An 11,260-nucleotide genomic window follows, 5' to 3' on the forward strand; every position below is an offset into this window, starting at 1 on the left:
TAAGTAATGTGGTGTAGTGAACTAGCAGCTCTGTGCGTGTAAGCCAAGCTAGGTTTCCTACCTCGGATCCCGAGGGCGTCAAGTGATTAGCAAATGCCCTCCTTCATGTCTGTAATCTGAAACAGCCTACACCAGCGCAATGACCAGAATACGAATGATGAAGGCTGATAACAGTCTTGGAGTCTTGACCAGTTCCTCCTCATTGACATCGTCAGATGGGGGAGAGGGGTGAAGAACTACACTGCTCTTTCAGCATGTTGAAGAACACTGTCCAGGATGAACTTATGTACTGCTGAAGCCTCTATTTTATATGTCAGCTGCTTCCGAGCTTCCTAGTGTTCCTGGAAAGGTAGCAAGTAGTGAGTGCTCTTGGCATATCTCGGCAAGTCATTTGTGATGCGACTGAATATCAGCATAGAATTGCGGGGTGAGGTGGAATGAGAGTTGAGTGTTTGGGGAAATTGGATAGTCATCGCTGGCTGACGAAAGTGTAAAAAGAAAAAAAGAAGAAAAAAAGCAATGATGGGAGCCCCGGCGGCGGAATCTCCGTTGACAGTTCTTGGAGGGGGCGTAGTCTGGATGAAGCGACGCCATATTCAAAGGTCTCAGAGTCCGCGGGGTACGCATTCCTACCCCAACTTATGCCATGTTCCACCGGACAACGGAGGCAGATGCAAGTCCCTTGAGGAATGTTGTATGAGGCTCAATTAGAGCGCCATATAAGCTAAGCGAGTCTAGAGCTCTGTAATGTCCTTCTGCCCGAGTATCACTGGTGAACTCGAATTGGCGTGTTGCAGGATACAGCGGACAAGGAAAGCTTGGGCCGACTGTTCAGATGGATTCACGTGACCCAAGGAGCTGGAGCGGAGAAAGGCCGGGCTTGGTTGGATCGAGAGAGCCAGGTGGGTCGGAGATGACCTGAAGACGATTGATTGGCTGATCAGAGGCTCCTGGCCCACGCCTTACCCGGCACCTCTCACCACAGCGTGCAGCGAGGCGAGAAGGATGGGGGACCGGGCGTGGGGGAGACCGCTGGAAAAGCAACGTCTGGCACGATAGCGTCATTGGGACCCGACTTGGCTCCATTTAAAGAATTGGAACCGGATTTCACACGAGAAAGAGTGCAGTTGGTATCTGTACAGGCTCACGTAGCTCTAGACTTCTTTCCCTATGACGACACAGAAAATTACACAGACACAACAGAGTACCTTACCCGAACGAACTTCACTTTAGCATCTCCGACAACTATTCCGTCCCACGTCGGAGAAAAAGTGTTGCAGCATCTATTATAGTACGAGTACAAGCGCACATTCTGCAAACGTAAGGTACCAAAAAAAGAGCAAAAGAGCAAAAGGGTGCTAACTTGTTGGCTGTCAGCTGCAGGAAGCTGTGTACCTTGCTTCAGCTGCAACCCTACCTACCCGTACCGTCCGACACCTCTCCCACCTACATCTACCTACTTTCCTGCCTGTTGCGCCTGCCATTTGCAGGTACCTTGATTGCTTGGCTCAAGACCTGAGACCGCATCAGCCAACACATCCCGCGCGCCGCCCTTGTCTCTTCCCACTCACATTGGGGTCCTCGTGACACGGATTCCTACACACATCAATTTCCCCCCATTCTCTCACCGAGCCAACTCCCTACACCGCCCCAATTCTCACATCGCCGAGTATCTTTTTTCCTTCCTTTCGTTCGATACTCCTACAAGTTCGACTCCGGCCAGCTCGGCGTATACCCTCGCTCGATACCGATCCAGCGAACTACCTCTCCCATCACACGCAATTGACTCAAGTCTTTCCGCTTTCCCATACCGCCAGCTATCGCCGCGAACAACCCCGCTTAACCTGCGGACAATGACTTCTCCGACGAGTCAACGCCGTCCTCGCGGCGGCAGCGAAGACCAAGGCAATGGTGTCTTCGACGATGCGAAAACCTACTATACCTCAGAGGAGCGCCATGTCAACCGTGCTGGACCTCGCACCAGAACCTACTCACAGGTACGTTGTCCACCGCCCGCCGATACCGCACGCCTGACCGCTTCTTGTCACCCATTGGGGGCCAATGGTAGTAGATGCTAATTCTACTTGTTGTTATGTTTTAGAACAGCTTGTTCCAGCAATTCGAGCGCATGGGACTTCGCGAGCCCTTCCGAAGAGGCAGTCACGGTCAGTTCATTTCTGCTGACAGCTCTGTTACTCTGGGCTGCTGATGTGCTGACCTACGCATCCTCTAGACGAATCCTCCATCCTTGCGAACCGAAAGTTCCTCATTCAAGTAGATGAGACGCTCAAGAGCTTGCAGGCTCAAGAAGATACCGATGGAAACATGCAAATCACTATTGAGGACAATGGTCCTAAGGTATGCATACAGCCCCACTGCCGTCGCCCACTACCTAGGAGGAGACAACATATCTAATACTGATGTGACCCAGGTCTGGTCCCTAAGAACCGCTGCCTCCGCGGGTCACAACCGTTTCGATGTTCGAGGAACCTACATGCTTTCCAACCTGCTGCAAGAGTTGTCGCTTGCTCAACAATACGGCCGCAAACAAATCATCCTTGACGAGGGCCGCCTGAACGAGAACCCCGTGAACCGATTGTCGAGACTGATCAAAGACCATTTCTGGGAGGGATTGACGAGAAGAATTGATGCTTCGACCGTGGAGATTGCAGCGAAAGATCCCAAGGACTGGACCGATGACCCGCGTCCGCGTATCTATGTGCCCGTTGGAGCTCCGGAACAGTTCGACTTCTACACCAAGGTGGCTCACGACCGCCCAGAGATCCGATTGGATGTTGTCAGACTTCCCGAGGTCATCACTCCTGAGCTCGTTCGCGATATGAATGCCAAGCCTGGCCTTCTCGCCGTTGAGATGGAGAAGATTAAGGATCCCAAGACGGGCGAGGACACACTCAGGGGCCTGCCCTTTGTGGTGCCGGGCGGACGCTTCAACGAGCTTTATGGATGGGATAGCTACATGGAGTCCCTTGGTCTCTTGGTTAACGACAAAGTCCATCTCGCCAAGTCGATGGTGCAGAACTTCTGTTTCTGTATCCGTCACTACGGCAAAATCCTCAACGCCACTCGCTCCTACTACCTCTGCCGTTCTCAGCCCCCCTTCCTCACCGATATGGCCCTCCGCGTCTACGAGAAGATCAAGCATGAGCCCGATGCCAAGGAATTCCTTCGCACGTCTATGCTTGCCGCTATCAAGGAGTACCACAGTGTCTGGGTCGCTGAGCCGCGTTTGGACCCGGTGACTGGTCTCTCGAGATACCGACCTGAAGGATTGGGTGTCCCCCCCGAGACGGAAGCAGACCACTTTGTCCACATTCTCGAGCCCTATGCCGAGAAGCATGGCATCACCTGGCAGGAGTTCGTCCAAGCCTACAACCACGGCAAGATCAAGGAGCCGGAGTTGGACGACTACTTCCTGCACGACCGAGCTGTGCGTGAGTCTGGCCACGACACCTCCTACAGACTGGAGAAGATCTGCGCCGATCTTGCGACCATTGACCTGAACTCGCTTCTCTTCAAGTACGAGACTGACATTGCTCGCACCATCCGGAATGTCTTCAACGATAAGCTTGTCATCCCTGACGAATTCGCTGTTGGACCGCTCAAAGCTGGCGAAGTGGTTACTTCAGCAATCTGGGACCGCCGGGCGAAGCGCAGAAAGCTCGCCATTGACAAGTACCTCTGGAACGAGGAGGCGGGTATGTACTTCGACTATAATACCGCCAAGAAGGAGCAGTGTGACTATGAAAGTTGCACCACTTTCTGGGCCTTGTGGGCAGGCGTGGCCTCTCCCAAGCAAGCGGCAGCCATGGTCCAGCAGGCCCTGCCCAAGTTCGAGGCTGTCGGCGGTCTGCTGTCGGGCACGAAGAAGTCCCGTGGTGAAGTTGGCCTGGAGCGGCCTAACCGCCAGTGGGATTATCCCTATGGCTGGGCTCCTCAGCAGATGCTTGCCTGGACTGGACTTGTCCGATACAGTTTCAACGAGGAGGCTGAGCGTCTGGCATACAAGTGGCTGTTCATGATGACCAAGGCCTTTGTTGACTTCAACGGAGTGGTCGTCGAGAAGTACGACGTTACTCGACCAATTGATCCTCACAGGGTCGATGCCGAGTACGGTAACCAGGGCCTTGATTTCAAGGGTGTCGCTAAGGAAGGGTATGTCGTCTGTGTCTGTGATATTCCGTGACGACTCTGCTAACAAAGACTAGATTCGGATGGGTCAACGCAAGCTATGTGTACGGACTGCAAATCGTCAATGCACACATGCGCCGTGCTCTCGGAACGCTTACCCCTTACGAGACCTTTGTGAAGGCCGTCGAAGAGAACAATGAGAAGCAGCTTGCCGAGCTTCTCTGAGTGACTCTATCGTGGTCGGGAGACGAAGCTACACATAACGCATACGATGGGCCATGAAAAGCACGACGAAAAGCTGGTAAAAACGGTACAGGACCTGTTGTCGAGTCTTGGGTCGAATTGGATTGGCCTCGAGAGGGGTCTGCATTTGCTCTCACATCTTGCCGCGGCACGTCGGATATTGGAGGTTGGGAAAGGAGTTTGCAAAGGACTTGACGTTAAATGGAAGATGCATGACCATGCAGGTTGACTGCATCGAGACACGAATGAAGGGATGGGCAGGGTCTGGTAGACTGTTGAAAGAGGTTAGACTGGCTGCAAAGCCAAACCAGATATCCACCCAATGCGATCCAAACTTGTACAAGTTGACGTGACAAGATGGTGATATGGGACGAAGTGACGGGGAGGGATGTGTTCGGCACGTGTCGATCGGACAAGTTCCGTGACAGCAGATTGATCAAGCCTCAATGAGCTTCAAGAGGTGTGGTAAGAGGCTGGCTTGTGGTGCGTGGTGTGAGGTAACCTGGTATGAAGACAGGACATGTGACACAGTGACTGACAGTAATGGAGGATACTACCGGTAGGTATTGAATGACTTGAGGAGGAGGGTAGGGAGATTCCGGAAGCATCTTCGCAACGGCGGCTGGATTCGGCGAGAGGTACAGTGTCGAAAGGGCCGAGGTATCTCTCCAAGTCTTTCCCGCGAGTTGGAGAAGCTGAGGCCAGGAAGTGTGACGCACGCCAGGAAGCGTGATCAGCTCTGGGTTAAGCCGACGCCAATGGAATGGCTGCCGACTCAGGCACAGTTTCTTCACATGCTCGAGAGCCGCCGCTACCCCGCGCAACAGATTTGGGGGAGATTTGACAGCAGCTTCGACCTTTGTACTCTCTGAAGTGCCAGACGGGTTTTGTGTTTCGCAATTTACTTTCATAGAGCAAAAAAAAGCAAAAGGATAGACCGGAGCATCGAATACAAATGACAGACGGACGGAACTTGGTGTTGCAGAATCTCGGGGACCGGCAGACGTACGGGAACTGCGTGCAGTCGGGTTGCAGAATGTTTTCCCATGGCCCGGCTGCGTTGCTGGTGCTGCTGCTTGTACTTTCCCCAGAGCCCAGCGTCCCCCAGGTACGGCGGTACGGTACAGTAGCGGGAGAGGGCATTGGTATGGCGGGGCACGGCGGGGGACATGCAAGGAGCTTCGGCAACTCGGCCAATGACGGCAATGAGGAAAGACTGGCTGCGTTTCGCCCCAAATCCGTCTTCCCCTTTGAGCCGAATCCAGACCTCTCGCCCGACGTCACCCCTTTCTCACACTAGGTACTTGGTCTTCACACTTACAGATTGACTGTCAGACATTCCGCTACCTACCGGTATTCCTACCTACACTATGAGACCATCAGTCAGTCAGTCGGTCACTCACTCACAGCAGAGAGCCTTCATTCCGCTACCCCACACCAGGCACTCCGACAAGAAGACGCCACCATTACCTATCCTCCTCTCTCCACGGAACAGACCACGAGGAGAAGCAGGGTCATTCAAAAGTATTTGGTACTTACTCCAGGAGCCTGTTCCGAACTATTTTCAGCTTCCGAGGTTTGTTTTACCCACGGTCCTGGCACCCAGCCAAGATTTCGTTCGCCCTACCAAGGACCATAGACACACCACTCACCTTATGCTTTGCCCATGCCTACAACCGTACGTGACTGGCTGGGCGAATGGAGGGCTGGGCGAGTCACCCTCACCCCGTAGAGCGTTCTTCACACTGTCCTTCAACTGGCCTGGGCCAGAGGTCAGAGGTACAAGCCTCGAAACAGATGTAAGACGATTGGTCCAGGAACGCCTTTTGGCCGAACACTGCCGATGGCGGCCATGGCCTAGCTTCTGCTTGCCTACTTGCTTCTTTATTCTTATGCTCTGCTGTGACCTCTTCTTTTTTTTTGCTTGTGACTCCTCCAAGATTGACTTTCTTTCTCCTCCTCTTCTGCCCCTCCAAGCACTATCATCTCTTCCCTCGAACTCGTTGATCACTTGCCAATTGAGTTGTGAATAGCATCATTAGTCTGCTGCTACATTGCCTTGTTCCTGGCCTGCCAAGTATCTAGGTATTCCTGTCCAACCTCGATTGCCATATACCCCTCCATCTCGAAGCGTATTGTCGCCGAGAAATCTCCTACGCTACAAACCCTCAGATTAGCGTCATCTTTCCCACAAGTCTCAAGCTACAGATTGCCCATCATGGCTGCCAGCAACATGGTCAACAACGCTGTGGACCCGAATATCGAGGATGACTTGTTCCAAAAGGAGGTTGAGCAAGTCAAGAAGTGGTGGAGCGAGCCGCGATGGAGACACACCAAGCGATCCTTCACCGCCGAGCAGATCGTCTCCAAGAGAGGCCACCTCAAGATTGAGTACCCGAGTAACGCCCAGTCGAAGAAGCTCTTTGAGATTCTCGAGAACCGCTTCAAGAACAAGGACGCCAGCTACACCTACGGCTGCTTGGAGCCCACAATGGTCACCCAGATGGCCAAGTACCTCGACACCGTCTACGTATCTGGTTGGCAATCATCCTCAACGGCCTCGGCCTCGGACGAGCCCGGCCCGGATCTGGCAGATTACCCTTATGTGAGCTATTGACCTTCATACGACCATTCTCCTAGCAAATTTCCCTGACTAACCTCCCTTGAAAGACCACTGTGCCTAACAAGGTCGCCCACCTGTTCATGGCCCAGCTCTTTCACGACCGGAAACAGCGCCAGGAACGCCTGAGCGTCTCCAAAGAGGCTCGCGCCAAGCTCGCCAACATCGACTACCTGAGACCCATCATCGCCGACGCCGACACGGGCCACGGCGGTCTCACGGCCGTCATGAAGCTCACCAAGCTCTTCATCGAGAAGGGCGCCGCCGGCATCCACATTGAGGATCAGGCCCCGGGCACCAAGAAGTGCGGACACATGGCCGGCAAGGTCCTTGTCCCCATTCAGGAGCACATCAACCGCCTCGTCGCCATCCGCGCCCAGGCCGACATCATGGGCTCCAACCTCGTCGCCGTCGCCCGCACCGACGCCGAGGCCGCCACCCTCCTCAGCACAAACATCGACCCCCGCGACCACGCCTTCATCCTCGGCTCCACGAACCCCAGCCTCCAGCCCCTCAACGACCTCATGATCGCCGCCGAGCTGGCCGGCAAGACGGGCGACCAGCTCCAGGCCATTGAGGACAACTGGCTGAAGCAAGCCAACCTCAAGCGCTTCGACGAGGCCGTCGTCGACGCCATCAAGGCTGCGCCCCTGTCCAACAAGGACGGCCTGATTCAAAAGTACACCGCTGGCGCCAAGGGCAAGAGCAACAACGAGGCGCGCGCCATTGCCAAGGGCATTCTCGGCGCCGATGTCCACTTTGACTGGGACTCCCCGCGTACGCGCGAGGGCTACTATCGCCTCAAGGGCGGCTGCGACTGCGCCATCAACCGCGCCATCGCGTATGCCCCCTACTGCGACGCCATCTGGATGGAGAGCAAGCTGCCCGATTTCAAGCAGGCGCAGGAGTTTGCCAAGGGTGTCCACGCCGTGTGGCCCGAGCAAAAGTAAGCCACACTCCAGCTAGAGAAAAAAGACTCCCGGTTCACTAACACTTTGCTTCTTCTCCAGGCTCGCTTACAACCTGTCGCCTTCCTTCAACTGGAAGACGGCGATGCCCCGCGCCGAGCAGGAGACGTACATCCGCCGCCTCGCGTCGCTCGGCTACTGCTGGCAGTTCATCACCCTGGCGGGCCTGCACACGACGGCGCTCATCAGCGACAAGTTCGCCAAGGCTTACAGCCAGCAAGGGATGCGCGCGTACGGCGAGCTCGTGCAGGAGCCCGAGATGGACTCGGGCGTCGACGTCGTCAAGCACCAAAAGTGGAGCGGCGCGACGTACGTCGACGAGCTGCAGAAGATGGTCACTGGCGGTATCAGCAGTACCGCTGCTATGGGTAAGGGCGTGACGGAGGATCAGTTCCACTGATTTTATTGAAAATGAGGGTGAGAGAGATATGCATCGGGGTATGAAGAGGCAGAAGAAGAAGAAGAAGAAGAATGGATGCGAGGTATTTACGACGCAAGGATGTTGTTTCTATTGGATGGCAGGTGTACCTATTCAGAATGGGTTTAGGGTCGGTAGCATGTCTATGAATTGTTCGCTTTTACTCTATAGTTCTGCATGCCGTTGTTTCGTCGTTTACTGCCTTTCTTCTGAGTGGGAAGTAATAGCTGATGTATCTACACGGTAAGCGGCCCCCGGGCAGAAGCCGACCGGACCCACAAACGGGGATCACCGAACCAGCCTGTCCTGCAGGGAGGCCCGTAATTCTAGGCCCCACAGCTCCGACTCCGGAAGCCCGATCATGACGGCATGCCACCAGATTGGCAAATCCGGGCCCCAACGGTTCCCACCTTTGTAGACGTTATCCTCCTTTCTCATTTGCTTTGCTACTTGCGATGAACTCCACGCAGCCCCCACACGGCTGTTGGAGGTGACAAATGTGGGTACGGAAACCGGCCCGTCCCCACACCAGCTTCATCCCATCGGACTCTGCGCCGACGTAGATTGTTGAGATAAGTTGATAGGTATAACATGAGAGAGTCGCACATCGTCAAGAGCTCACTCATCTTGAAATAAAATCGCCTTGCTTACTCTTCTATCTCTATCATCTCAAAGTAGAAAGTAGAGGTAAAGAAAGTGAGAAACTCTAGCTGGGTTTCCCCAATCTTCACACAACTTACTTCATCTCATTCATCACAACCCCACATCTTACACAATGACATCCAAAGACTCGCCAGTCCTCATCGTCGGCGCGGGCGTCTTCGGCCTCTCCCTCGCCTACGAACTCACAAAGAACCGCAGCTACACCTCCGTCACAGTCCTAGACCGCTTCCTCCCGCCCGTCCCCGACGGCAGCTCCGTCGACGTCTCGCGCATCATCCGCACAGAGTACGCAGACCCGCACTACGCCACTCTCGCCACGGACGCCTTACACGGCTGGCAGACGTCGGAGCTGTTCGGCCCGCACTACCACCAGTCCGGCTTCGTCATGATGGCCGACGAGCGGGAGGGCCCCAGCGCCTACTTTGACAAGTTCCGCAAGTGGGAGAGCGGCGGGAGGCCGGCCAAGGAGTTTTACGCGCCGCCGCTGGTGGATGTGGAGGTGAAGAAGCGGTATAAGGGCGTGCAGGCTGACTTGAAGGATTTCACGGCCACGTTGAATGCTGTTGGTGGGTGGGCTGATGCCGCGGGGGCGATTCGGGCGCTCGCGGGGCGGTGTACCCTTGCGGGCGTGTCGTTTGTCACGGGCCGGCACGGGACTGTCGTCTCGCTTGAGAGATCTGGGAAGAGGGTCACGGGCGTGAAGACGGCGGCGGGGACGACGTTGTCGGCGGATAAGATTGTTCTCGCGACGGGGGCGTGGACGAACCGCATTATCCCTGGCATGGGACACGCCATGTCGGCTTCGGGCCAGCCCGTGGGCTTCATCCAGCTTTCGGCCGAGGAGGCGGAGAGGGTGAAGGACATGCCCGTCATGATCAACATGAGCACGGGCGTGTTCTGCTTCCCGCCGACGCCCGGGACGAACTTGCTCAAGCTTGCGAGGCACGGGTGGGGGTTCGCGACCGAGGTTGAGGTTGAGGAGGGCGGAGCTGGGAAGAGGACGATTTCGACACCGAGGTTGAGGGAGAGTAATGCCGCGTCTGGGTATTTGCCGCAGGACGCGGACGAGGATTTGAGGGAGGGCGTGAGGTTGTTCTTCCCCGAGTTTGCGGAGAGGGAGTGGTGTTATAAGAGGATGTGCTGGTACACTGATACCCCCGAGGGAGACTTTATCGCGGACTATCATCCTGATTTCGAGGGCTTGTTCTTTGCGACTGGTGGTGCTGGACAGTGAGTATCTTCTTCTCCTTCGGGGTTCACCGCTGGTTTGGTGCTTTTTTGCTAACATTGAGGAAACAGTGCTTTCAAGTTCCTTCCGGCCATTGGTCCGCAAGTCGCTGATAGCTTCGAGCGCAGGCCGTCTACGACGTTGCGACAGAAATGGAGGCTGAGACGACCCACGAGCAGTGAGGAGCCGTTTGGGTTCTCGGGAGATGGTAGCCGTGCTGGGCCGTTGCTCCGGAAGCTTTCGGTACAGGAGCAGTCCAAGTTGTAGAACGAGCGATTCCCTTGTTCACTATTTCTTTTCTAAAATATATATTCACATCTGATTAATCTTGCAGTATAAGTCGTAATTCGTGCCAAAAGTCCAAGACAGTGCTCTCAACATTCCACCTAGTATTCGTCATAGAAGCCGGCGCCTTCCGGTTCGTTCGACCGAAAGCGAACTTCTTCGCCCGTGAATGCGCTAATTCGAAAAGTAGGCATCTCACCTTGACTGCTGCCTCCTTTATTTGCCATCACCCACCGGTCGACTCTTTCCAAGTACTTGGGAAAACGTCCTGGCCTTGAAATTTGAAGGTAATTGAGTTCAAGGAGAAAACGCCGGGTTGAAAGATGACCGCTTTGGAGAGCAAGATCTGCGGGCAGATTTCCATGTAGATCGCGCTTATCCTCCCTCGCACCAGACTCGAAGAGAAGCTTCACGATGGACAAGTGGCCTCTCTGAGCCGCATGAGACAGAGCAGACTTCCCGTTGATATCCGCCTCCTCCAGACGAGCTCCCCATGCTATCAACGCGTGCACTACGCCCAGATACCCGTTCTTAGCGGCTATCACCAGCGGCGTTCCATCTGGTCCCGCGGCATTCGGGTCCGCGCCATGCATCAAAAGTGCATTCACGACGGCTGAGAATCCCTTCTCCGAGGCCACGTACAGTGAATTGCCTTGGTTGGCGTCGCCACCCTCGACTAAGAGATC

The 11,260-nt window shown here is 55.0% G+C and overlaps 3 protein-coding genes across 3 annotated transcripts; all 3 read left to right on the forward strand.

Moving 5' to 3' along the window:
- Nucleotides 1-1,853: 1,853 nt before the first annotated feature.
- NTH1_1 (alpha,alpha-trehalase nth1) lies at nucleotides 1,854-4,374 on the forward strand (the record flags this gene model as incomplete). The annotated part of the gene is made up of 5 exons (XM_053191343.1): nucleotides 1,854-1,997; nucleotides 2,102-2,165; nucleotides 2,234-2,358; nucleotides 2,432-4,173; nucleotides 4,227-4,374. The coding sequence occupies 5 exons, from the start codon at nucleotides 1,854-1,856 to the stop codon at nucleotides 4,372-4,374; spliced, it is 2,223 nt and encodes a 740-aa protein (XP_053051326.1).
- Nucleotides 4,375-6,610: 2,236 nt separating this feature from the next.
- ICL1 (isocitrate lyase 1) lies at nucleotides 6,611-8,380 on the forward strand (the record flags this gene model as incomplete). The annotated part of the gene is made up of 3 exons (XM_053191344.1): nucleotides 6,611-6,997; nucleotides 7,063-7,958; nucleotides 8,023-8,380. The coding sequence occupies 3 exons, from the start codon at nucleotides 6,611-6,613 to the stop codon at nucleotides 8,378-8,380; spliced, it is 1,641 nt and encodes a 546-aa protein (XP_053051327.1).
- A 793-nt stretch (nucleotides 8,381-9,173) lies between these two features.
- On the forward strand, nucleotides 9,174-10,556 carry N0V96_005181 (uncharacterized protein; the record flags this gene model as incomplete). The annotated part of the gene is made up of 2 exons (XM_053191345.2): nucleotides 9,174-10,291; nucleotides 10,361-10,556. 2 exons carry the CDS (start codon nucleotides 9,174-9,176, stop codon nucleotides 10,554-10,556), a joined length of 1,314 nt encoding a protein of 437 aa, XP_053051328.1.
- Nucleotides 10,557-11,260: the final 704 nt, after the last annotated feature.

The sequence above is a fragment of the Colletotrichum fioriniae genome, assembly GCF_027942845.1.
Source record: "Colletotrichum fioriniae strain IMI 355084 chromosome Unknown scaffold_5, whole genome shotgun sequence".
NCBI classification, from domain to species: domain Eukaryota; kingdom Fungi; phylum Ascomycota; class Sordariomycetes; order Glomerellales; family Glomerellaceae; genus Colletotrichum; species Colletotrichum fioriniae.